Below are 27,293 nucleotides of genomic sequence, written 5' to 3' on the forward strand. Positions count from 1 at the left end.
AAATATTTTCAAGCTCTACAATTTATGATAAAGAACAGGGAAGTGGTAGGGTTTAAAGAAGCAGTAACGTGGATTGTGTTTATGCTGCAGTAGTTTAGAAGAACACAAAAGTATTAATTACCTAGAGAAAAATGTTATGAGCCAGTGACAGCTGAAAAGAACTGGAAGGAAATGTTAATCATAGGGCAGATTACAGCTGCAGTAAGTTGTCTGTACTGTTGAGTAGGAATTTATGCTACAAATGCCTGCTGTCTTAATGAAGGCCAATAAAAAGATGAAATACCACAAATGAAGAATGAAAAATTAATTTTATGTGATGTATTTGAAGACTGGCCTGTAACATATCACCAGGGTTTTCTATAGCTATTGCAACATTGTTTCAAATTAAATGAGTAACAGCATGTGTATTTTCTATTTCCTGAAATCAGCAAGGCAGTGGACATGAAGGCTTGACAGGAACCGTACACAGTTAAGTCCTGCAGTGGGAACTGAACTAAGTTGATGCAGTTGTAGATCCTGGACACAGACTGGTGGCAAAGCAGCTTTGCAGAAGCTGATATGAGGCTCTGAGGGACAAGTGAAGGTGTCCACCCACATGCTGGGCTCCATTAGAAGATCATGGCTGAGCAGGGTCCAGAAGAGCACTCTCTGTTCAGCACTTCTGAGACTGCAGCTGAAACACTGCCCAGTTCTGGGCTCTTGAAGACAAGAAGATGTGGGAACAAGTCCCATGGAAGCCACTGGGACATCAGAAGGCTGGAGCACAGGAGCCATGGGGCCAGGTAGCAGGGTTTTTTCCACCTGGAGAAGAGGAGGTGGGGGTTAAGAGATCCTGTTAATCCAGCTGTGTAAGAGAAGTGCATAGAGAAGATGGAGCCAGGCTCGTGGTAGTGATGCACAGTAAGGTGGTAGTTTTGTACCTTTGTTTCAGTGCATGGAAGTGTTGCACCATACACTTAAAACAGTGCAAGGCAGTACTGTGTGGCTGTCCTTACCTGGACTCCCTGCACTGTGGAACCATTGAGGGCTTCCTGGTAATCATTTGGTTTCAGGAAAGGTGGTTGCAAGGGGACCCACAACCTGGTCTGAGGGTTCACTTGTGGTTTTAGGGATCTTAACCCTGCTATTCACAGAAAGAACTATTCTGATATTGACACAGTAGAGCTGACACATCCAGAAAGGTGAGGGAACTTCCAAAGCCTTTAAAGCTCCTGTGCAAGCTTTTCCATACAGGTTGTCTCACCCAACTTCATTAAGTCTTTTTTAGAAAAACTCTGTCAGCACAGCACCTTTCCCTCTCCCCCACTGGAGGGCTGTATTCAGTGTAAGGCAGCTGATATAATATGCCTAACAGGGCTTTCTTCCCAAATTCATCTCTTTGTTCTTGGCTAGGGAAAGTCTGTACAAGTAGCAGCTCCAGGTGCAAGAGTTCTCATCAGAAGGTGGCAGTCTGTGCTACAGATCAAGATGTCACCACATGGGTAATCCTGTCGCTTCAAGCTCTGGTGGTCCATGCCCACCACTTGCAATGAATTCAGTTTTGGAGCAGGCCCTCATCTCCCTGTCTTCAATTCCCATACACATGGTTTGGATTGTCTCAAGAGCAGAGCTGTGCCTTCCATTAAGAGCAACAGGCACAGCAGAGGAGGGAGACAATGGGAAGGTCTGACCCCTCTATTTTAACTGCACCAGTATCACCAGTAACTGATCAGAGGAGTTCCTTACACTTCAGATCATGTTAGAAAATATTACAGACATTCTTGGAAAAAGATGTAGTTGTAGCTACCATGCATGACACATGAGACTTTGCTGTGGAAAAACAGGTGACTTGAAAAAGAACATTCTGCCTAGTCCCTTTCTTGCTGGCTGCTATACTTGATGTATCTGAGATTTGAGAGACCCTTTTAAATCTTTATTTTTCCTGCTGTGTCAGTTCTGCTCAAATTTCTAGTGTGTGGTATCTTCTTCAGAAAGTTTTTTCCAAACTTGTCTTTGTCCCTCATTCAAACATTTTAAGAGACATTCAGAAGGTGAAAAATATTTTCCTTGTTTACATGGGATACAGAAAACCAAGAATTCTGAAGTGTCGGGATTCAGTGATGGGCTTGCAGTGCATGCCCATGCTGCAGTAGCTTAGAAACACATGGCCTTTTCATATAGTCCTCTTGCCTTCTTAAGAGACATGACTCCATTATGGACTCTAGCAAAACTAAACACACTGCTACAGGAATGCATCCTGCAAGGTCGTCACTGCTCCCATGATCCTGGGCAGCCACCACTTCCCGAGGAAAGACACGTTACAGCAGCTGTTTTCCAGTACTGTATGGAAAGGCACACGGTAGTAACAGAATTACAGCAGAGACAGACAAGTGGAACATTTTGAGACAGCTCCTGTGCACTTGGAGCAGTCCTGGCTGGCTGAGATGGCATCAGAATGCTGTGCTGTCTGTTCCCCGTATTGGAACAGCTTTCTTAAATTCAGTCTGATCAAAACCCATATTGTTTTTGTGAATGGGTGCAGAAAGCACAGAAGACCTATGGCATGATCAGCTGCATCACCCACCAACCTTCAGCACCTGTGAAAGAAACCACCAACAGCAGTACTGGTGCTGGAGCAATGAAGGTAAGGACGCTGAGCCTTCAGAAACATTTGCTACCACTGCAGTTCATGGGAACTGCAGCTGCAGCCCTTGCTGGTGGCAGCAAGAAGAAACAGAGCAAGTATTTCACAGGTATTTCTCCACAGTGCCTGAAGAATTGCTTTTTATTGTAGCTACTTTCTCTTCATCCTTTGTCCACCAAACCTTTTTCAGCAATTGGATAAAAACTATACAATAAAAACAGACAAAACCCAGCTTCAAACAGCTTTCCATACACTTATGCATCTTCAAGAGGGATTCTGAATTTATATTACCAACTAAGAGAGAAAGATGGCTGCAAAATATCCGTCCCTAATAAAAGCATCATGAAACTCAGATCTTCATTCCCATGTTCTGTAGAACTCCTCCCCCTCTCCCAAGTGCCTCAAGATAAAAAACAACCCTCCAAATCAACAGCCTTTGACAAACTACTTGCTCTATCAACTCTTGGAGCATTACTAGACATTTTTAGGTTAGACTGTACAACAGTTTCTAAATAGCATCTCTATCACTTAGACATTTGTTCAAAACACCTTTTATCCCCACCTGGAGCAGCTCCAGTATTTCCCACTGGCAGGTGCTGTACAGAGCTTGTCCCACACACTGTGCTGCCACACGTCCTGTGCCACAGTAACTGTGAGGGGCAGCCACGTAGATGAAACCTGGCACTCCAGCGTCAGGAAACACGAGCGTCCCCTTTCCTTATGCATCATCCAGGGTTACGCACACTGACTAAAATTTCAGCTACACAAAGTCCCAAGTGCTGGCAGGGACATACCTGATTCTCAGCCAGTGCTTTTCATGCATCTCAGGTGTTCACACTTAGCAAAGTGAGGTATCTAACATATTTCAGAGAGGTGGAGGTATAAAGTCTTTTCAAAACCCAAATTTGTTAAGATTTCATCAATACTGTGCAAAACTATAAGCAACTATTGTAAATCAAAACAGAAATGAGTATTCCTATGTCATGCTGCTGTTCTAGTTTTATATAGGTTAATGTGACATTCCACAAAATTGGTGTCCTTTGTTACTCATTTGGCATCTCTTAAATATGAAAGATTTAAACTTCAAGAACCAAAAATTAAAAACTGGTTAATTGAACTCTATATTAAAAAAATCACAGTTCTTAAAAGGATACTTTGTACAGCTGCACCATTTTGATGGTGAGCAGTCAAAATCATCAAGAATTTATGCACAATAGTTTTGCTAATAATATAGGCACATAGTGGCATGTAAACTACACATAACAACTAGAACAGCAAAGGCACGATCTGGTTTGGTTTTTTCTACCTTTCAAGATGTTGGTTAATTTACAAAGAAAAATATTCTATACTCCATGCAGAAGTATTACATTTCTATTTTACAGCACAGGACCATTTCAAAACTGCTGTCATCTGATGAGTAATTTAAATAAAATAATAATATAATAATAATAAAATAAAAAGATAGCAGCTTTTTGTACTGAGGAACTGAATTTCTGAAGTAAAGGACAACACATGTTCTGTCATCTGTCAGGCTGAGGACATCTGAAATTCTCTATGTATCTTCTTGTCTACAAGAAGCACTGCCTGGACACTGAAGGTAGTTACAAGCTTTTTGGTTTGCTATTTTCAGCTTGTGTTTGTTTTTCCAGATGTCACCTAAGACCTCAAAAGTTAAGATGTTTGTAAAACTATCGGTTGCTTCTCTAATACCAAAGCAGGTTTAACCAGTGATTTACCTGGGAACCTGACTGCAACCCTTCTGTGAATTGAGCCTGTTCAGATGTCTTTGTTCATGCCTGCAGACTGAACTCTGTTAGTTCAAAGGGGATCACTAAGCATAACTCTAATTGAGAGACAAGAACAGGAGCAGTTTTAAACCAGAACACAGCCCTCAGCAATTTAAAAGTTAAACCTAATGCAGTAATTTTAAAATGTAATTTCTGCCCATGGCTCAAATAATATGACAGTTCTGCATTTCACAGAGAAACATTAGAGTAAGTAGAAAACTTTAGTTTATAAATGAAGATCTTTAAAAAAGACATTTCATGTAATTACCTTAAATAGTTCTTATATGCACCATTCCACATTGTGGAAAAGCTGAAATATGCAGTCTGGACTCCACAACTTAAAGAAAAACAGAATTATATGTATTGACACAAATACTTACATCTACATCTGTACAAAGTAAAAAATGCTGATAACCCTGTCCCACCAGTGCAGCGTATTCAACTGCTCTCCAACACACTCTTCCTGTGACTGCCAACGAGTGGCAGCAAGCTGGGAACTGAGACTTCAGAGTGTGGTGCCAAAAAGTTCCAAACTACTTTGTCAGTCTCTGAACAGAGGAATCAGAAGTATATCCAAAAAAGTGTCAGTCCACTCGGCATGCTCAGAGGTCACTGCAGTTGCACTCTGTAAGCCCTTATGAGCAGCTTTATCTGTAAAAGCAAACAAAGACTTCCATTATAATAACAGAACTAACCCTTGGCAATGTTCCCAAGTTCTGGCAATGTCACAGGATGTAGGAAACTGGGATGAGGAGACAGAGGAAAATCCTTAATTTTACAATTGCAACATACAGCTAGAAGCAGTCGGAGTATGGAAGAGTTACTGTACAACAAATGAACACACGCATTTAATTTTGAGGACATTTTGTACCTTGGCAGTAGGAGACTCTGCCAACCGTATGAAAAGCTTGTTAAGGCCTGCAGTAGGGCTGAAGGAATAAATAAAGTGACTATCCTACAAGGAAAAAGAAAATGGACAAAGTTAATGGTAGTTTATGGCTGAAAGAGCTATGTAAGAGGACTAACAGAACACAACATTGCCACTATGCTTTTTTTGGAAGAGCATTGTGTATGAACCTTAGAGGCAACCACTGAGAAAACAAGAGGACTTCAAAATTGTGCAGTGTGATGCATTTAATACATTAAAAAAGAAAACCCAGAAATTAATAGAACTTTGAGGTAAGTTTTTAAGAAAACATTTAAGAACTTACTTGGGTCAAAAATGTGAGAGGCTTGGTCAATTAGAGGAGAAGCCTCAGTCCCAGAATCACAGAAGGCTGGAGGCTAGAGAAGACCTCTCCAGGGCATCTAATCCAACCCCATGCTCAAGCAGGGCCACCTAGAATCAGGTTGTCCAGCACTATGTCCCTGACATTTAAGTCATAAATTTTTATGGAATCTAGTACAAGCAAACTTTATAGCTCTCTCCATATCCAAAGAAAATTAAGTTTTTAAATTAAGTTGAGAAAAAACTCATCATGGTAAAAAGTATGCTCCATCACAATACTTTAAATTCAAATTACGGCACTGAGATTTCCCAGGCTGCTCTACGAAGACTTTATGAAGTAGTTTTACAGTCAATCAGTTATATGAGAAGATTTACCAAAAATACAGGGAGCTGGAATTTGTCATTTAAAATCACAGCTTGTACACTGCATGGTCCACAGAGCCGAGCAAGAACTTCTTTCCCAATAAAATTCGAATGGAAAATAAAGAGAAGAATTCCAGATCCTGAAAGGGAAGACAATTCAGTTACATGAATTTTAAATGAGATTCATTATCTGGAACAGCATACACTGGCCCTTTGAAGACAGGTGCAAATATATACAGATAAAAAACATTATATGGTGTATAATAACAAACCAACAAGCAAAAATCCCATTTCCCAAGCCAGTGGATCCAGATAAACAACTGGCTTGGTCACCAAGTTAAGGACTTTTCACAGCAGAAATCATTTTATGTGGCTATTAGAAAGGAATGCAAAATGGAAACAGCAATCCTCAGCACAGTTAACTTCTGTGGTTTCAGGTTTACTCAAAGAGAATTATGGAATTTAGTGTGGTTTGGGTCTAGTCAAGAGAACAGAAAACTGAGCCCAGTCAATTATAGATCTTTATGAACCTCACTGAAATTCAATAAGCAGCAATTTGACCTACCCACAAATGCTTCATTTTAATATATAAACTTACATGAAGTTTCTTAATTCTGTAAGACAGTATATCTATAATCAAGAATTGGAAGACTTATCCAACAACTCTGAACAACCAGGAAACTGAACAGATATGTCCACTTTCAATCTGAGTTCAAGTGGATTCTAATAGTCACAATGATTTATCACTGTAAAAAAAATCAGTATCAGTAGATATTTCCCTGATATACTCATCAAAAATGACTTAGCTAAGCCAAGCAGCACAGAATAGTATCTGAATTCCTGGAAGAATAAAGAAACATTCCCAAATACCTTGGGAGTTTGATTCCCAGATTTTTCAAAGGTTTTGTGGGCAAAACATAGTTGACTGCAGCTACTTCGTTTTCCTAGTATTTCTAGACTGCACTTAGGGCACTGCTGGGACTACATTCCAAGCTTTCAGCATGTGACCTACTGTCCATTGAAATGAAAGGATCCACTACAAGATCTTCTCTAGTAATCTAGTAAGCCTAGATTTTCCTGAATCATTAATTCTAAGGTAAAGGTAAACCACTCCTTTCCTATAATGCTTGTCACTGAGCTAATGTTACCCATGAACAGAAAGAAGTTCACACTCTGTACATGGCAATTAAAAAAAGTCTCAAAAAAATACACACAATCCATACCCATAATACATCAAAATATAATTGCTCTCTCTATGTTCCATAACCAGAGCAGTCTTAATGTGATGTACTGCAAAATGATACAAAAATAATTTTGCATAGGAGATAATTTAAGATGTGCTTTAAACATACTGTTCTACCTTTTTTAAACAAACAAAACCCCCCACCACAACAACCAACCCCTCCCTACCTTCTGACACATTTTGTGGAGGTTTATAGTTAAAATCCAAAGAAAAGTCTGGCCCTTCGCAGAGACGATGACACGCAAGTGGGAACACTGGCTCCAGCAAAGCAAGGCGATTTTCAAAATAAGCCCTGATAGTATCTTCCGCTACTTTTGAGAGCCTGAAAGAACCAAACAAGTTAGGCCTGTGCTTCACACAGTGACTTATTTTACCAGACATAGGCTTGGTGAGAGCTGACACACACACACACACACAAAAAGGATTCCAGATCACCTTTTTAGATCCCTGATTTTCAGGGGTGAATGCCCTCCTCAGTAGCATTTATACGTAAGTGAACCACAGGTCCCAATACTTTGTTAATAAAATATTTTATCAGTAATGTGTTTGTGAAATTCAGCTAATGGGTCCAAAAAAATAAAATGTGAATACAAATTCACTACAGTAGATTAAAAAAATAAAAGAATCTAACTAGCCACATATTTTGAAGGCTTTATATACAGAACAATATCCCAGAAACAGCAATATATACGTGGTGGCTAAACAGACATCCCCACTTTCCCAGCCTGACTGAATTATCAATCTGCCTACAAGTAAAAATAAAAAAGTACATCCCTGTATAATTTTACTGGCAATACTACTGGAAAAATGCAGTTCTTAGTTAAACTCTGTGAATAAAACAATGAAAAAGTAGCCATTCTATCAATGAAATAGATAAAGTGGGGATTTTGGTTTTTTTGGAGGTTAGGGAGGCAGGGGGAGTAGCAGTTCAGCCTTCAAAGAGAGACACCCACCGGTGTCTGGCACCTCTGCAGGCAGATTACTCAGCAATCCTCTTCAGAAAACTGTTTTGCCAGAAATGGGTTTTAAATGCTTTAGCAGAGCAGAGGTCCCGCCTCTGGCAGATTTGTAGCTTTTTAAGCTATTACCCTACTAACTGAGACTATCCTCTGCAGAATCTAAAACTTCAGTGTTTCACTGGAAAGAAACCATAAGAACTGCCATGCCTAAGCAAGCCCCAAAGCCCATGTAGCCTATTCTCCAGATGCTTGACAAAGCCGTATTAAATATGAGAAATTAAACAGCTGTCCTTTTTTGCTACACTGTCCTATTTTCCAGCAATCTGATTAAGAGCCATCCAAAACTAGAAACTGCAGCCAAATCACATCTCCTTAGATCTACTTAATGCTTTCTAAAATCCCATGTATTTTTGACCACAGCATTCTGCATCAATGAGATCCATGATTCAGTTTTGCTGTGCAAAATATTCTTCCACTTCAAACCTATCACTAGATCATTTAGCAAGATGGCCTGCAGAACCTGTCTCATGGCTTTGTGTTATTTTCTGTTGCTGTTTCCTGATCTTACATTTTGACCTTTTAATCATTTTATTTTCAGCTTCACTACTACTATATTGTCCTCCTTTATGACTGACAAAAAGTACTAAACTGGTATTTTCAGGTAGTGAGTTTAAAAGCTTCCTGAATTAGCAAGAGCTGTGTTACTCCCTGTATAGTTCACATCAGCACAGTGATACCCCCAGACATCACTTTGCAATCATCAATATTTAATTTCAATTGCCACTTCACTGGCAAAATTATATGGTCAAGATCTTCAAAAACTCATTATTTAGATTAGCCAAAACTGAAGGTAGCAGATGTCAAATAGGAAAGAAACTGGAAAGGCATCAAATAGTGAATGAGTGACAAAGTCTCACTACACCAAAACAGCAGACACCAGATCACTTATCTGCATGTTTGCTGTTGCCTTCAAAACCTTAACTAGCAGGTCATGATTTGCTTCCCTAGGCAAGAATCAGCATATTCCATTCACCCACTTCAGCTACCCTGATCACTTCAGCAGGTTTTCAGTTTCTGAAAAATAATTATTAGCTTTTATGCTTTTAGCACTTTTCTTTTCCTTTTAGCATTCTACAAGAGAAAAATATTCCTTAGAGTGTTCATCTGCTCAGGACTGAAGTTTGATATAGTGATCTACAGTACCTCAGACAAACTTTACAGGGCACTAAAAACAGTGGCATCACAATACTATCCTCCTGGTATGAAACTGGATCTAAACACATTACTTCAGTAAAAATCAGTAGCATAAAATCCAGCTGGAAAACAGCACTACTGTTGCAACCCTGAGATCAATACTGGGTCTGGTCCTGTTTAACATCTTTATTAATAACCCAAAGGATGGTGCAGTGAACCCTTCGCACTTTGGCAGATGAGACCAAACTGGGAGGAGTGGCTGATAGCTTCTGGTGTATTTCTGTCATCCACAAGAGACCTTGACAGGCTTGACAAGTGGGCTGACAGAAACCTCACGATGTCCAGATATCTTTAGAAGGTTTTGAAGGACCTGACAACCACTCTGAGCAGCCTGTGCCAGTGCTGCATCACCCTCAACAGGAAAAAAGTATTTCCCGATGCTCAGAGGTAGCCTCCTGTGTTCCAGTTTGTGGCCACTGCCCCTTGTCCAGTTACTGGGAACCACTAAGAACAACCTGACTCCATTCCCTTTACCCTGTCACTTCATGTGTTTTTTGATTGATACAAATTGACCATTACGAGGCAGTATCTGTAAAGAAAGACTTAAGTCAGCTGATGGGAAACACAAGAGATACGACGCAGAAAACAGCCAGGGCTTTCTGTGCACTGGAAGAGAGTTAGTTTGGATTACAAACTACTTGATAGATTTTCTTATAATATGTAGATAAATCACTAGGACTAAATCATCATGAAACAAGAAAAAAATCTTACACTGAGACAGTGTTCTTCCAGCACTAACTATGCATTCATGGCAAAATCTCACCTGCTGCAGAAGTCCTGAGATCCTCCCCGAGTGTTCCCCAAGTTTAGAGATTGCAGGTTATAATTTTCTGCCCATATACTTTCACTACAGTATTTCTCCAAATGGGTATTTCAAGAGCTTGCTCCTTCTCTGTATGTTTGCCTCAGTTTAGCACAGTATATTTTTACATGACCATATGACATCAACACTTTACATGTCACATACACTGCACTGGTCTTCAGTCATTCTGCATGATGATGATGATTTCCATCATCTACTGGGGCATGAAAGTTTTATCCCTGGCACTTTCAGCTCATAGCTGATGTTTAAAGGTCCAACAACACCACAATCACCTGCACAGATTTTTCATGGTGTTTCTGCTTGGTGTTCTTTTGTTTGATTTTTTTTCCTGTGCTTTCTAGCAAGGTATTTTATTTAGCATGGCCTACTAAGAGCTTACATTAAATGGTCCAGTGCTTATACACTTCTAAGTTTTCACAATTGCTATATCTTAAGTTAAAGGAATCTTTCTAGGAATTACCTTTTCCTCCTTTCTGTGCTTTTACTTAGTGCTTGAGCAAGTGTATGCCAATTATGCTAGCTCACATAATTTTAACTTCACATGATTTATTAGTTAGCTTTCTGCCCAAATCAGGTCTGTTTTCTTTCCTGACATTTTCCTTGACTTAAACCAGAATTATGATATGCCTAGCACTGAAAACTTCAGCAGAACAAACTTCCAAGTACAGTTTACTCACTTTTCCAAGTGGTTCCTGAGCTGCTCATACACCGTTATGTTATTGCACTGTTTAGCAAAATGCATGGCACTGTTCTGATGCTTGGACAAAATGTTGCAGTCGGCTCCATTTTCAATCATGAGCCGAACTATATCAGAATTCCCTCTTTTACAAGCCTGTACAGAAAGGAAGAAGGTGGAAGGACAGAAAACAATGACAAACCCGTTAGAATAGAGCATAATGTGTGAGTAAGCAGAACTGCAGAAGTGAATTAAAACCCAAAATTAGTTATAATTCAGAAATTCGACTATTCGTTCTGTGAATGGTACTACAACTTGAAACTCAGGAACACGCTCCAAAAATACTTCATCTTTATCCAGGCAATACCACAGACCCAATCCTACGGAAGCAGAACACTCAGGATTACCAAGCAGACACAACTAAGAAAAAAAATAAAATAAATAGAGCAAACCCCAAAAGTTCTGTGAAAACATGCAATCTGCTGGAGTTCAGTAACTGTAAATTTTATTGCAATTGTTACCTGAGTAAATATGTTTCTATAGAACTATTTGGAAATGATTAAAGTAACATTTTCAAGTGCCTGTTTTTCTATGCATCTCAGTTTAAAATGGTACTCTGGGTATGCAGTAAATTTACAGAATTTGTCCCAGACTGGTACGTAGCTGTGTCAGACAGTCACTTTTATCCTCTGCATAAATGTTCAAGACTGTTCACTATTACTTACAGCAAGAATTTCAGGGCACATCAACCAAAGACTTAAAAAAAGCACAGGAAAATCTAAAAAAAGTTTTACTTTGAAGAAAGCAAATGCATGCTCTTGGTCACTTGTTTTCAAACATTTCACTCATATAAATTAGGGAAAGGCACAAGAGACACAACATTTTTATCTTTTTAAGAGCTTTCAGACCACAGCTTCTGAAATTCATCTCTGCTCTGAACTTTGATCTGTGCCTTCAATCTATCATCTTCCATAAATAGGACAACCCACCTGCCTTCCTCAAATCAAAAAACACAGAAAAATCTCACACTACCTGACAGAAAGGAATTGAGTGCTCAGATTTTTTTCTCTCCTTAAAAAAAATATGATCAAACTCCTAAGGTTAAATAAGAGTGAGTTGATAAACACATTGACAGATTTATCCACAGAGGGCTAACACTGTCCCAGAAAGTTACTGGAAATGAAGATCCTATTCTTTGTATTTGCATTACAAAAAAAACACCTGGAATAAGGCACTGTAGGCTGCTAATTGTTTTGTATTGCTGTGCATCAAAGACTAACAGAAAATAATGTTTAAAATGTTTAAAAACAATGAAGGTCAAGACTGAGGTTCATGGAAGTGGCCAAATTATGAAGAGATTTTGGACTGAACTGGCTGAGGAAACCGGAAGTGAGTTGCTGTCTTCAGAGAAAATGCAAAATCCCCACACTTGTTAAGCCTCAAAGAGTGCAGAACAGAAACAATACCACATTGTCTGGGCAGGAAAGCTTCTGTAACCCATTTGACAAACAAACTACACAAACAGCCTACACATAAATTCAGCAAGTTTATGCAAAGGGACACTTCGGTAAAATTCATCCACATAAAGAAAAAAGTATTTAAAGCACAGACTGTTTTAAGAGTATTAGAATTTTCCCATAAAAAAAAAGAAATTCCTTTGTGCCTGGGGGAGTAATGGCACAGAACAGGCACTGGGAATCAGACTGTAAATAGGCTAGATTTTCCTTTTGGGAATTTTTCTCCTCCTGCTGAAAATCTGACTATCTCAGCTGGAAGACCACATCTGCATTTCTTCAAACGACAGAAGAAGATGATGAGCCACATTTAGCACTGCATGCTAAACATGCAGTTTTAACACAGAAGGCATCTGTGTTTCTTGTTTAGATATTACAGTACATTAAAAAAAATGGATTAAAACTCTGCTTAGAATAACCATGAATCGTACTTTTATTTCAAATATGGTACATGTTTCTGAAATCAATTCTACAAATACGTTTCTATGTTTTATTAGTTTGACAAAAGTAGTCCTATTAAACCATGCAGGACAAACACAGAATTTACCTTCATTAAGGCAGTTTCACCACTGCTCTGCTGCATGTTCACATATGCTCCAGCTTCCAGAAGAATAGCCACTGTTGTTAGAAAATTCTGGGGAAAAAAAAACCAAACCAAAACCACAACACAAGTAACTAAAAAATATTCTGATTTTGTTTCAGAATATAAAAGGTTGTTTACTTAAAATTCATCCATAGAATTCAAAACATGAGTCATGGCACAATTATCATTGATCTCTCTCACGGCTAATAAAGAGCAGTTCAGACTTAGGCAAGTAGATAGCCCAAATTATTTACAATTCTTACTTTTTTTTTCTAAATCTTGCAATAATAAACATCGCAGGAAGGAAGCAGCGTATTTGCATCTGCCACCAAACTGGAGTGAGTCTCCCTTCTGGCTTTCTATCTACTATACATGGGAAAGCACAGGGACCAACCTGAACAGAAGAGTGCACCCATGAAACCCTGACTTGCTCTAACTTACTGCTTTAGCTGGTCTTAGTTTGGGAAGAGCTTGCCGCTGTGTCCATTGCCCAATTGCTTAAAAATACCAAATTCTGTTTAATCAGAGATTTTCTTTCTAAGTGTCTCCAGTTTGGATATTGTGTAGCCAGACATCATTTTGTCTCAGACAAAAAATTCAGCAATACCCTCTCCCTCCACTTTTCCTCCTATGATATTCTCTGTTCAGGGCAAGGTTTATGACCAGAGCTTACTTACACCACAATAACCACAGCTGCTGAAATTATGCATTTAAGGTCACTCTGCTGTATCTTGCTTACCACTTTTTAGGCAACATACCCAAAGGTAAAAAATTGTGCACCACCTTTAAATGTAAGTGAAAGTGCCCAGAACCAAATACACAATAACCAAGCCAACCTTTTCAGCTGCATGTATCAATGCAGTTGTTCCATTTTTCTGTCTCCCATTAACTTTAGCTCCTTTCCTGATCAGCACCCGCAGAAGGTCATCATGCCCTCCAGCAGCAGCAAGCATTACCAGGGTCATTCCACTTGAGTCCTGGAACAAGAATCATTGCCATTAAAAAATAATAATGATGAAATACTTCAAGATAAATCAAAGCTGGAAGATAAAAATTTCAAGTGCATCAACATGTTTCACAAGTATTTCCCTCCCTGGCAGAAGACTTCACACATACGTGGCTGCCAGATACCAACAAACTATCACCTCCTACTTCTCTGGGCCGCAGGTCTCACACTCTGAGCTCTGTAATCTGCAAAATCCATTGCAGTTCTGAGGACCAGAAAAAGGAGCAAAAAAACCAGAACGAACCAGGAAGAAAGGCTGTAAGGTATTTGAGAGAGGGGAAGACAGTTAGACTGTGGGAAACAGAAGTCAGCACCCCTGGAGAAAAAACACTATGGCTCAAGTCAGCTGCTCCCACAGTATTGCTTTTTGATTTCATCAGAGCGTAAGTACAAAGCCCTTTGTGACCAGCCAGTCTCCTCACTCATTCCTGCGTTTTTCACCAGACCTTACAACTCACAGAACACACGATGGCCTCAGTAGTTCATTTGGCATCTTCCCTATGACACCTCTTACAAAAGACTGAGAAGTCTTAGCATAATGTGGAGTTCTCAAAATGCTACATAATGGAACTACACAGGATCACCAGTGAAATAGCAGTATTGGAGATTTTAAAACTCAAATATGGAACTACAATACTATTCAACAGGAAAATAGATCCTTGAAAGTAAACCCATTAAGAACACAGCTGATGACAAACTGGCAGAAAACTAATTATGAAGTGAAATGGTCCCAGTGTATCAAATAACTTTCAGGTTTTTGGGTTTTTTAAGTTTTATTTCCCATGTACAATGTTTTACATAGTTCAGCCACTTGAACTGATGGTTATAATTCCTAATAGCATGCAAAGTTCCACATTTAGTCAGTTAAATACAGTGGGCAATTTGGGTGGAAAGCTACTGGGATGGTTCTATCAAACTTCATTTTTTCTTGGAAGAAATGGATAAAAATACTGAAACTTCCAAGTCTGTACTCCTTTTTGACACCTTGTGCTTTTTTACCCAGGTGAGATGGAAATCTGCTAAAACCCAAGAGAAGAAAGCTTTTCAAACAAATCAAAATTTGTATTCTTTCCCCCTACTGTCTTCCAATACTTCTATTGCACAAAAGTTACCTCTTGATCCAAATTATAGTCCTCATTTGAAGAAAGTGCCATTTTCACTGTCATGTAGTCTCCACTTTTAACAGCATCTCTCAGGAGAGCTAGAAAATAAATTCAATGTTGTTATAAGGTATTTCCCTTTGAAATGCCAGCTAAGAAATAGACCTCCTTCCCAGAAAATACTCACTACTTGATATTGGTTCTGTTGATACATGATTCTCATCTGCTCCATCAAGATGCTTCTGGAATTCTTCTAGTGTCAGCCATTCTAACTGCATGTCCATACCCAAACTCAGAACTTGCTGCTTGCCATCTAGCATGTATTTAATTTTGTGAAAGAAAAAAAAAAGTAAAATAAGTAGCAAATTGTAAATTTTCAAGCTAATGAATGTTTGCCCTTGCTTCAATGATCAGCAGCTTAACAAATGGCTACTGCTACTTTTCATTCAAATAAACTCTGGTAGTCAGCATAGAATGGTTCTCAGCAGCAAGGCTACATTACAAACAAACATAAAACACTTACTTGAAAGAAACTGTTAATTTGTTGTAATAAATAAGGCTGAGTGATTATGGGAAGGTGAACACTACATCACTGTAGTAGCAGAAGCACTGAAAACACACTGAAAAGGTATCAGTGAGCTTCAAAAGAAAACTTCATTTCAACCTCCTGCAGACAAGAACTGGAACACTAGAGATGCAAGCAGGATTACAGAAAATCTCATATACCAGTGTTCTCCATATGACTCACACCCAGTACTTCTCAATCACCTTCTGCAGCAATGCAAGTCCATGTGTCTGCTTCACCTCTTATATTTCTCCTTTCCTTATATACCTTGCTCTTTTTAAATTCTTCTATGAATTTATATTCTAGCAAAGATTCTTCTCTTCTGCAGCTATTCTCATATTTACTTTTTTTTTCCTTCTGAAGCTACATTAAACAATTCAAATGCACTTTTGATGACCTTAAAGCCTAGAATATTGAGACAATTACCAAGAGTGACTACTTGAGCCACTAAAGACTATTACATAAAAAAATTTAAGAAAATGACCAGCATCCATTTAGAAAAGATCTGTTCTCTTTCTGTAAGTATTGGAGCACAGAGCAAGCTGAACATAAGACAAAAGTCAGAGAGAACTAATCCACCTACCCTGGTAAGTCTGAGTTCTGACTGCTTTCAACATGGTACCAGCTTCCTTTTAAGAAATGCAGTTTAAAATTGTGCATTAATTACTATTTCTAAAATACAGTTCAGTATCTGTGATGACCAGACAAAGGACAAGTGCTGCACAGAAACAATCATTAATAATTCTGCTTCTTACTACTTTTCTTAAGCACTGTAAGCATCTATGCCACTTTCAGAAAAAGGTGCTTCTTTAGTGAAAGAATTTATCCTGAAAAAAGTAGTCTAGAGTTTTTCTGAGATCAAGAGCAGTAACACTAATAATCCATTATACTATTAGGAGTAGAAGCAGAACCTAGACATTTTTCGCTGTGTATCATCCAGGGCTGTATGATATAAAGCATCTCTGGCTGAAGCAGGAGGCAAGATGCTAGTCTGATGGGAACCCCTATTAGTTTTTCTAAATATAAAAAATATATATGCATAATATTGTCACAACACTTCTGAAAATAGTCAATGGGTGGATGAATTCCTCTAAAAAATAAAAAATAAAAGATTACTATTACATGCCAGAGAAGCACAGTTGTCAAATAAAAAAAGCAAAATCCTGACTTGTCTGCAAAAATGTCAGAGACCTCTATATACTTCCGTGCTTCATACATGAAGCATATATTAACATTCGCCTAAAGCATGTATTAGCAAAGCCGTTAAACAGAAGACTTTTGCTTCCTAAAATAAAAACAGAATTCTTTATTTCTGGGGTGAGGGTGTTACAAAACTACAGAACATCTGCCCTTATAGAAATAAGAAGAGAATGCCCTGAAGGGTCATTCCCTTCTCTGTTTCAAGAAGTTAGCACTTACTTTTTAGGACCTTCTGTTCTTTTCTGACTTTTTCTTCTTTTTCAGACTCTTTTTTTTGAGATTTTTCTTTAATTTCGGTTTTCTTTACTTCTCTTTCCTAAAATTGAAAACAAAGATCAAATTTCAGTGGTAAAGAAAAAATGGAAAACAAACTCCTTTCACCACTCCAACAATCAAGTATATTTATAATTAATACCACCGAACAGTATGCAACAGTCTTGTAGACATTCCTAAGAATTAAACAGGTGAGTTAGGAGTTCAATCTGTGAAGGCTTCTTCCCTAACAGTAGGGGTATTATTTCCTGAACATAGTAACTTCAATTCATAGTTTTACTGCATCCCAGCCATTCAAGTTGCTTTACGGAAGAGCTGCAGATAAGATAAAACCAGCACTTAGAAGGAAATTCAAAATTATGAACTTTTCATTTGTTCCAAATAGTGAACCTGAATAGAATGCAATTATTTCAGAGCATTTAACAATTTTGTTGCACTGCATTTGAAGCATTCTGATAGCATTGACTTGAACCTCAACTGAGAAAACTTGACAGTTGGACAAAAGATTCCAAGCTTTCCAATTTACACAGACAGAATGTTATGGCAACAGTTATTTGTAAAAAAAACACTCAGCAAAATCCACCCAAACTCATGATATTCCTGCAGAAGTCTGAGCTTAGCAGTATCTAATATCACAGAAAAAAACTTATTGTAGATGTAAATATATAATCAAATTTGCCAAAATGAAATTCAACTGTCTCTAGCAAAGTTAGCCTTTCTTCTCCTGTAATCTTCTCTCTTCACTCAGCAAATTCATTGCAGAGTAGGTTGGACAAGGCATGGCTTTATATCAGTCTCTGATACTAACCTGGCACAGGGAGTAGCACTGTCTTCCTGGAAAAACTGTCCCAAAAGAAGTCCTCACCATAATTCATATTTATGCTACCATCTGACATAGCAAAAACCTTAATTAAACCAGATTAATTTGGTGTATCATCATGTATTAACAAAGCTCAGACATTTAATTGCTTTCCTCACTGCCTCACTTCCCTCCACAAACCTCAGCTTTTGATCACTGACGTGATTAATGCTAGCACAGGCAGCTGCTAATCCTGCCAGATGCTTGGTATTTAAGAGGAAATCCATAAAGAAAGTCCACTAAAGGGACTAGCAGATTTTTGCTACACTGGGGCTGTTAAAATCAGTAATCCTGAATTCTATTCCAGATTTCTAATGCTTATCAGATGCACAACATACACATTTATTTTTGGAGGCAAATGAAATGGAAGGAATGGTTCAGCATGGAAACTGACCCCAAAAAGAAAATACTGTGTTCTAAATTGACATGGTTGGTGTTTTATAAAGCAGAGTTACATAAAGAAAGACAGGTACCTGAAATATAGGTGATTTTCTTTGAAAGGTATCATCTACTTGGGCCAATAATTTAGTGAACAAAAAAAAACCCTGCAGACCTCTCCACCAAACCCTGCCATGCTAGTCCACACTGCTCCAGAGAACAACTAACCGGTTACAGAAAACACTGATTAAGCCTTCTACACTCAAAAGAAGCTAAGAGCAGAACGCCTTCCTTACTTTCCTGGTACCTTGGAGCATGACCTTCTATGGAGCACAAACCCAAGAAAAGCATAGAAACAACTTACTGAGAATGCTAACTGAAGAGCCACAAGCAAACCCACTTTGCTGTTGATTTATTCATGGTCAAGGTCACAGGATTTTTATACAACTGGTAAATAGAACAGAATTCCAAAGACCTTTCCTATTCTTGTCTCTATTCTCACAAACACTATAGCTCTGAACTATAAATAAAGTATTTGGGTAATGAAGGACCATATCACTTCAATTAATTACAGAGGCTCGTAATATAGTCAATACCTGTGCTGATTGCCAGGGCCACACTGCTGCACTACAGATGGGAGTTAGTCCCTGTGGTTTAAAAGCTTTACAAATCCGGCAGACTGATGTTACACACATTCCTGAATTCGGATGTTTAAAATATGTGCATGTGTCAGTCGATACTTATTCCTCAGCTATATGGGCATCAGTACACTTGAGAGAAGAAGGCTGGGATGCCATCATACATTGGCAATTTGCCTTTGCTGCTGTGGGTATCTCTTATAACATCAAAAGAGATAACGGACCTACATATACATTACAAAAAACCAGACACTTCCTACAACTCTGGGGTGTGTCACACCACACCAGTATTCCCTGGTTAGCAACGGGACAAACCATCATCGAAAGAGCATATGGCACTTTAAAGTGCATTTTAGAAAAACAAAAAGGAGAAATGTGTGATGAGACCCTACAGAGCAGTGTAGCAAAAGCTGTTTATACCTTGAATCACTTAACAGTACCAGAAGAATCCCAGAATCCAGTTATCTTAAATAATTTTCTATCACGGCAGTAATCTGATGATGTCCAGTCACCTAAACCTAAAATACTGGTAAAAAGATATTATGACTAATAAGTGGGAAGGTCCGTGGGATCTTATTACATGGGGATGGGGGTATGTTTGTGTTTCCATAGAAACCAGAACAAGATGGATACTTGCCAATTGTGTCTGCCCTGCCCTACGTCCTGCTCAGGACCAGACATCTTCCTGATGAAGCTCCAGCAGATGTCGTGAATCAGTGAGTTAAGACAACTTGTGCAACTGATACATGGAGATCTGGGACATCTAAGGTGACAAATTTATTTAAGGACTTTGTTTAAGGACACGCACATTTTATATATTTGAAAATGAGGAATTGAGGATTTTATATATTTAAGGATGTGAGTCGGAGACCTGAATTGAAACAGATTGTTTTCCTTGTTGGTACGTTTTCCCATGGTTTTAAAAGTTGAAATGTTTCCTGGATTAAGTTGTAAGTTTGTAACTTCCTAATAATAACCCTGTGGCATGCCAATTTGGAAGGTCGTATTGTTGGTAATCCCACCTGACAGCTCCTGGGAATGAACATAACATCTCCAATGATATGTGGGATGCATCACTGGCTGGAAGAGGCTAAGCTTGTCTGATTAGGTAGATTCGTACGTGCCATCATGCTGTCCTGTCATTCTATCTGCAAAGGGTCCTTGCAGAGGGATGACAGAGAACACCTTGCAATTTTAAAACAGAAAGGGTGAACTGTGACAGCTACAGCTGGTCTACAGCTGCACAGGTAATTTGGCTTAACAGACACCAACTCAGCTCGCCAAGTTTATTACAGAATAGAAGTAAACCAGTCCTCAGGCATGTTACTGATTGGTCAGATTCAAACCTAAACAGGGACTGCAGCCAATCCCTTTGAACCACAGTCGCACCCGTATCATTGGCCAGGGAGCTGGGCAGAGCTAAGACTCTTAACCAATCGCGTTTGTAGTGTGGGAAATGTGAAGCCCCTATAAAAGGCGGCACCCAACAATAAACTTCGGCTGTCCCTGCCTGGATTCACTGTGTGCTTGTCCATTCCTGTCTCCGTCATCAGCCAGTCTCAGACATCTACTAAGTATCAAGGTGTGTAACAGGCTGCAATCCTGTTAAATCACAACATGGCTGCTCAATGTTTTATGAACTGCTAACTGTATTAGAACAGGCTGAAGCATCTGAAATTACATTCCCAGAACATTACAATAAACCTTTATTTTTGTCGTATTTTTTTTCTTTTGCCTTTACAATACTGCTTTTCTTAAAACCCGACTGCATTAAATAAGGAAAAATAAATATCCTGGTATTTGCATAGCTCATTTCTTACAACAGGCACAGCATTTCTATTTCTATTTAATATGAAACTAAGCATTTGCTGTAAGCACACCAGGGATTCTAACAAGACAAGCCTGCTACAAAATTATCTTGGACACCAGGGCTTCAGAAGTGATTTCACCATTCCAGTTCTCAGGCAGATGCAACCACACGTAAGCCCTAACGGAATGGCCGGTGTCTGAGAGAGCAGAAACAACAGGATACCTTGCAAGAACAGGAAATTTCATTCTAAGATGCCATAGTATACGGAAGAAATTTATCCTTAAATATGCTCTCCTCTCCTAAAGAATTCCTCCCTTTAGAGTGTTCAGAATCCAGAAATTTCCTAGTCTCTGTTACACATTGTACAGTGGGTGTTTTTTTAAGTTCATGCAGCTCAGTACCTTTCCAATTTGTACTTTTCTCTTTGCCATCATGAACAGTTGTGTTTGACGTATCTGTACCTCGAAATGACTGATTTTACACCCCAGCCCCCACCCTACCATGCTCACCTCCTCAGGAGAATCAGGGGGCTTGCACACCCTTTCAGCAGAGCTCAATTTCAAACCCTTCTGCACTGGTGAAGGAACAGGTGACACTTTCTCCAGCTCTCCTGGTGCTTTTTCTTGACCTGTTTGCTTTTTGTGCATGCTCTTCTTCTCTAAATGAGTATCCTGAATTTCTACTTTTCCACCTTCTTCTCTACAGTCTTCTACTTTCTGAATTTTTTTCTTCTTTCTTTTAGCCCTAGTATCAATACCATCATCTTCATTACTAGCTGAGCCATCAAGATATATATCAGTAATGGCATCTTTTTCATCAATTTCTTGTTCCAATCTCTCTTCTTCACTTACTACCTTTTGTTTCTCATCTTTATTTTCAGAATTTATGTTTGAATTTTCATTATCAGTTCCTTGATAAACTGAGTAATCTACAGTGCTTGATTCTGATTCAAACTGAACCTCTCCATGCTTCTCCTTCTGTGATTGTTTATTTTCTTTAGAATCTTCTTTAGATTTTATTTTTGAATCTTTAACTTCTCCCTTCTTTTTCTTGATTTCTTTAGTATCTTCTTTCCTTTGCTTCTTTGGGTCCTTTGAATCTTCCTTAGCTTCTGAAGCCCTTTTCTTTGCCTTTGAATCTAAAACCAAAGCATCTGAGGAATTCTCACATTCTGTTCTGGGTTTTTCCTTGAGTTTTGCAGACTTAGATTTTTTCTTCTTCAGGTCATCTGAACTTTTATCTTCTCCCTCTTTTGACTTCTTCTTTTTCTTCTTTGGTGAAACATCATCTTTTGTTTCACTTTGCCAGTCACTGTCAGACTCTGCTTCAAATATATCATCATTTAGAGATAGTTTCTAAAAGGCAAAGAAAAAAAAGTTTTTCCTTCCCCAATAAACTATCACTTTAGAAGAAAGTATAAAAAAATGGTAGTGGTTGTGCTTGGGAAAAGTAAATTTTTAAGCACTTTAATCTTTCGATCCCTGCCAAGATCATTCCTCATTGCCAAATTGCAGAATGTGACAATACAATTCTATCTTACTTACCTAAATTGCATTACTAACTGCTTGGATGAGAATCAATACACAAACAATTCAAGTAAACCAATTACACATCCAACAACAGATTTCAGAACAGAAGTGAATTTGAGCTGTTTTACATCAAAAATAATTGATCTGATTTTGTAGGATTTACCTACAGGTTTCCCAGAAGCAGGGTACCAGTTTCCAAAAAGGATCCTTTTCAAAGGATCACTGATTTTTCAAACTGACTGAGCAGTTAAGAAAAGAAAAAGCCATATTATGCCCTCTGGCATCTAATCTTTCTGTATTCCTCTCTTACTAAATGTAATGATTACATGTTAAAACTCATTGATCTCCTACAGAAAGCAGGAGGGTGATTGGAACAGTGTGCTCAGCTTCAGTGACAAGACAATATGCATGTGGGTAGGGGAAGGGGGTTATTTATGTTGCCAAAAACAAACTAAAATGACCATACATTACTTACATAGTGCCATTAGAAATGGAACTGAAGATTAGATGGATTCAGTCTACAAGCAAACTTCTCAGCAAAAAAGTCCCTACCAGACAATGGCAACAATACTGAGTTTCACAAGAAACAAAGCAGTTTTAGGTGAGATTCCTTAAGTCTTCTTAATTCCACATTTCAAATGCCTTCCCTTCTCCCCTCCTCTCATTAGTAGAGTCTAGATAGGGATTATGTCTCCAGTGTAAGACACTGAAAGTTGAAACACACCTGTATGTCTTTTTTAACAGGTTTAGGCTTATTATCCATAATCTTTTTTCTGAATTCAAGAAGCACTTCTTTGCAGGCTTTCAAGTGAAACTCTGGTTCCCAGGTATCATCATCAGAGGTGTATCCTTTCCACCGGACTTTATAGAGAATTTTACCCTGCAAGAAAAACACACAACATTTAATAAAATATAGCATAGTATTGCATCAGCTAGTCAGTTCTTGAAGATGTCAGTGGATACACAATTATGTGTGTATAAAAATCAGTATTTCTGTAGTTGGAACAGTTTTATCCAAAATACTTGCAGTATATAACACTTGTTCAGAACCAGAGCTACAAATGTACATATCATAAATTCCCAGTCAGTTTATCAAGATGGGTTTTCTGACACTTATGAAACTATTTTTTAAAGTTTTAATACTTCTTCCATAAAAAATTCAAGCTTGATTGCTTTCTCTTTGCCAAATTACTTGATATAAGCCCTTAAGACTTCTAACAAATTAATACCATTCACCAAGTTTCATATTGGAATTTATAATTTATGCTACATTTGTAATCAATTCTATTTTTGAAAAACTGAAATACCAACAATTAGGAAAAAATCCCAGCAATGACATCAAGTTAAACCTAGAGAAAAATCATAGTGCGTGCATCTCAGTGGACTTAGTTATGAAGATTTTAATCGATTACACACAAAAATCTGAGACCAATTGTTTCAACAGTATTGAAATTCACTGAGGGATAAAATTGCACCTTGGAGTCTCTATCTAGTTTCTTGTACTAAATTACACAGTCCTTCACCATTAAAAAATTAATTTTTTTAGCAAATGTGCTAAGGAAAGCACCTTTACAGAGGCAAAATAGTACCTCTTGCTTTCAAACATAGACTGATAATGCTCTGACAGACCTTACAATGCTAACCAAGCCTGGAGAAAGGAAGCTTCAGAAGAACTGCCATTTGGCACTTACTGTTAAATGTCTATGCATAAATCTGCCTGAGCATAATTAACCTTTGACCAAGTGTATACACATGCCACTGAACTTCAGCAACCAACTCTATTTACAATCTTCTGTATTTTGCCTCACAAACATCTAAATAAATAAATAGCCTATATTCAAACACCTTAGTTTAACATTTCTCTTAAAATTTAGCTTGACTTATCTCTCTTCATTTAGGAATTAAGTTTTAAAAATCATATTTCTTCCTTTCTCTCTTCTATTGGCATTACTTACAAAATAAGCAACAACTTCTTCAGAGCATAACTTTCTCATTACAGTCATAACAGAGTGTGTTAGGTTATAAGAGCTCTCCAGAACTAACGAGTAAAATGCCCTCTCAAAGCAGGACTGCTTACATCAGATATCTGCCCAGTCAGTGTATCCATGTAGGTTTCCCTCTCTTCCAGGTTGCGTCCATTCTCTGTCTCATCCTTTCCCTGTGCACCCCCAAGAAGGATCTGGTTCCGTCCTCTCTACATCCTCCTGCTAGATACAGATACTACTGTGATCTCCCCTGATTCTTCTCTTCTTATGACAAAGCAAATCCAGCTCTCAGCTTCCTAACTGTTTTCATCACCCTCCTCTCCGGTATGTACATGTCTCTTCTGTCCTGGGGAGCTCAGAACTTCACACAGTACTCAGCACGTTTCTCAGCACTCTGAGAAGAGGGACTGAAGCATCTCTTGATCTTCTGGCTACACTCTTGGATGCTTCTGGCCTTCTTTGCTGCAAGAACTGCTGACTCATGTTCATCTTACTTGTCTGTGGGGACTCCCTTTCCTGCAAATCTGTGTCCTAGGCAGCTGGACTTCCACCTGCCTGGTGGCACAGGATTATTCCCTTTCAGAGGCAGGACTTCTGCTAGCTGCAGTTAGGTACATCCTTGTAACTCAGGTACCAAATAAGCTACAAGTCCTTTTTCTCATTAATTGAGAAAGCTGCATAAAATAAAGTCTAATGCAAACGCAAAACCATTTGGCTGTTGAACGACTACATCCCGTACATGGAAAGTGACAGAAAAATGCAGCTTAGGAGAGTGATACAAATTTCAGGTGAAGGCAGAAGATTGATTCTCACACTTAAGAAACACAACCTTACACTCACCCATCAACAGTCTTTGACTACAATATTGGGTTGTTTTTTTCCTGTTATCACTTAGAATGCTTCCAAGCATTTTTATACTGCTCTAGCTTCTGTGAGAACCAGTGATGAGATAGGACTAACATGGGGTACCACCATGTCATTAAACAGCAGTTAAAATTTCCCGCTTCCACTGGGGAACATCACAATTTGCACCAGAGCCTATTGTTTTAGTATAACAGAGATGCAGTAAAAAAAGCTTTATTGATACATGGACAGACTACATTTCCAAACTTTTATTGCTTATTCTCTTGAGTAGGACACATTAATGTTTTATTTATCCACAGTTCTAACTCCCCAGCCAAACCCAGGAGAGCTGTTTCTCATCCTACCACTACTGCCAGCCCCAGTAACACCAGTACTGTGTGTGGGAAGAGCTGTGCAGGGCTCTCCAGCTGTCACACTTCTGTTCTGTGACACAGAACACCCCGCCCGGCCTCATGCCACGCTGGACAGTGGCTGACTCACTCTGTGGTGACACATGTCTCTTCCCAGCCATTTGGGAAGCTACACCTGAGAACGAGTTCCTGCCTCGCCCTGCACTTGTGGAGCCCGTGAGCACAGGCCCTGCCTGCTGCAGAGCAACTGAGAGGGCACCTGATGCATTTGGAGCTCACGCCACAAAGCCACAATCCAACATGTGCTGGGTACACCCACATCTGAAGCTCATTGCACTGACCCAGCCTGGAAACTCAGAACCTGCTGCACAACAGGCTGCTTGGAAGGGGATGGAAAGGAGACACCCTCTTACCAGCACGTGCCAATAACACTTCTAAGAGATGGTACTTGATGTATTGCAGTACTCTTTAATGGTATGTCTCACACCACGACCACCTAAACCTATAGATTTCAGGTGCCATCACTTGGGAGTGGATGCAAAGAAAAGAAAAAAAAAAGAAAAAGGAATCCTCTTGTTTCCAAGATTGACTTATGCTGACCAACACTTCATACAGCCAAAGCTATAAATACTGTATACCCTGAAAGCAGAACATATTCTTAAGACATCAACATATTTCAGCTGAGGTGCAATTTAATAACATCACAAACATCGAAGAAAATGCTGATCTTAAGGTTCTCCAGCCTAAAGCCTTCAAGACTGATCTTTTTCATGGATTTGACAGAATTTTATAATGTCATGTACTTGACTGATGATTAAAATAAAAATCTTTCAGGCACAAAATCATAAAAAAAAAGTGTTAATTATTTTTTCTACTTGAGGTTTAGGAAAATTTTTCAAGAACTTCAACCAGTCTAGGTTGCTTTCAAAGAAACAAATGAAACTCTGGTATTTCAGTGTAAACAATGCAAGATCACTGCAGTTTATTATTTTAATTAGGAGAAGGCTCTCTTATTTTAGGAGGTTTTCCCCCGTTTTCCATATGTGAATACGGTCCCAGGCAAGATACCTTGAAAACACCTCTAAGTTCTGTTATATTCGACCCTGCCCATCTCTGCACTAAAACATTTCACATCAAAATACTACCGCAGTTCAGCCCTAAGAGCCAAGAGCTGTTTAACAATGCAGACAAAACCCAATAACTTAGTGAAGACTTATCTTTGGCGGAAGAGACTGAATCTGGAACAAGGGACAAAAAGCCTCCCTGCAAAACTCTGCACAGCACGGTTAACTTTGCAATTGTAACATGATTACTCTTTTCACGTGCTCCTCGCCCAGGGTAAAAGACCCGAGCACTCACCCCCTCGTTCTTCACGTCAAGGATCTTCTCCACCTCGAACACATTCTCCCCCTCCTCCTCGTCCTCCTCGCTCTCGCCGCCGCCAGCCTCCCCGCCAACTGCTGCCGCAGCACCCGCCGCTTCGCCCCCCCCGCCGCCGTCTTTCTCCCCGTCCTCCTCATCCTCCGCCGCCGCGGCCGCCGTCTCCTCCTCCTCTCCCTCCGCCCCCTCCAGCCTGGCCGCCACCGCTGCTTCGGCCCCGCTCCCGGCCGCCGCCGCCATCTTGGGCCGAGTTCCGAACGACAAGGGCGCAAAGCGCTGCGACATCCGCGCCCGGGCGCGGGG

The 27,293-nt window shown here is 39.2% G+C and overlaps 1 protein-coding gene across 2 annotated transcripts; it reads right to left on the reverse strand.

Moving 5' to 3' along the window:
* Nucleotides 1–91: 91 nt before the first annotated feature.
* MPHOSPH8 (M-phase phosphoprotein 8) lies at nucleotides 92–27,293 on the reverse strand. Of its 2 annotated transcripts, XR_009276604.1 has the most exons (14): nucleotides 26,970–27,293; nucleotides 23,136–23,291; nucleotides 21,392–22,237; nucleotides 17,144–17,240; nucleotides 15,347–15,472; nucleotides 15,172–15,260; nucleotides 13,890–14,030; nucleotides 13,018–13,104; nucleotides 10,958–11,112; nucleotides 7,412–7,566; nucleotides 6,014–6,141; nucleotides 5,282–5,365; nucleotides 4,791–5,061; nucleotides 92–801 (listed from the first exon to the last, which is right to left on the reverse strand). XR_009276604.1 is itself a non-coding variant. In XM_058829718.1 (13 exons), the coding sequence occupies exons 1-13, from the start codon at nucleotides 27,273–27,275 to the stop codon at nucleotides 5,020–5,022; spliced, it is 2,412 nt and encodes an 803-aa protein (XP_058685701.1). In that variant the 5' UTR covers nucleotides 27,276–27,293; the 3' UTR covers nucleotides 2,740–5,019. The 2 variants fall into 2 exon arrangements, 1 of the variants encoding a protein (XP_058685701.1); XM_058829718.1 differs by lacking the exon at nucleotides 92–801 and having other exon boundaries at nucleotides 2,740–5,061.

The sequence above is a fragment of the Poecile atricapillus genome, chromosome 1, assembly GCF_030490865.1.
Source record: "Poecile atricapillus isolate bPoeAtr1 chromosome 1, bPoeAtr1.hap1, whole genome shotgun sequence".
Lineage (NCBI taxonomy): Eukaryota > Metazoa > Chordata > Aves > Passeriformes > Paridae > Poecile > Poecile atricapillus.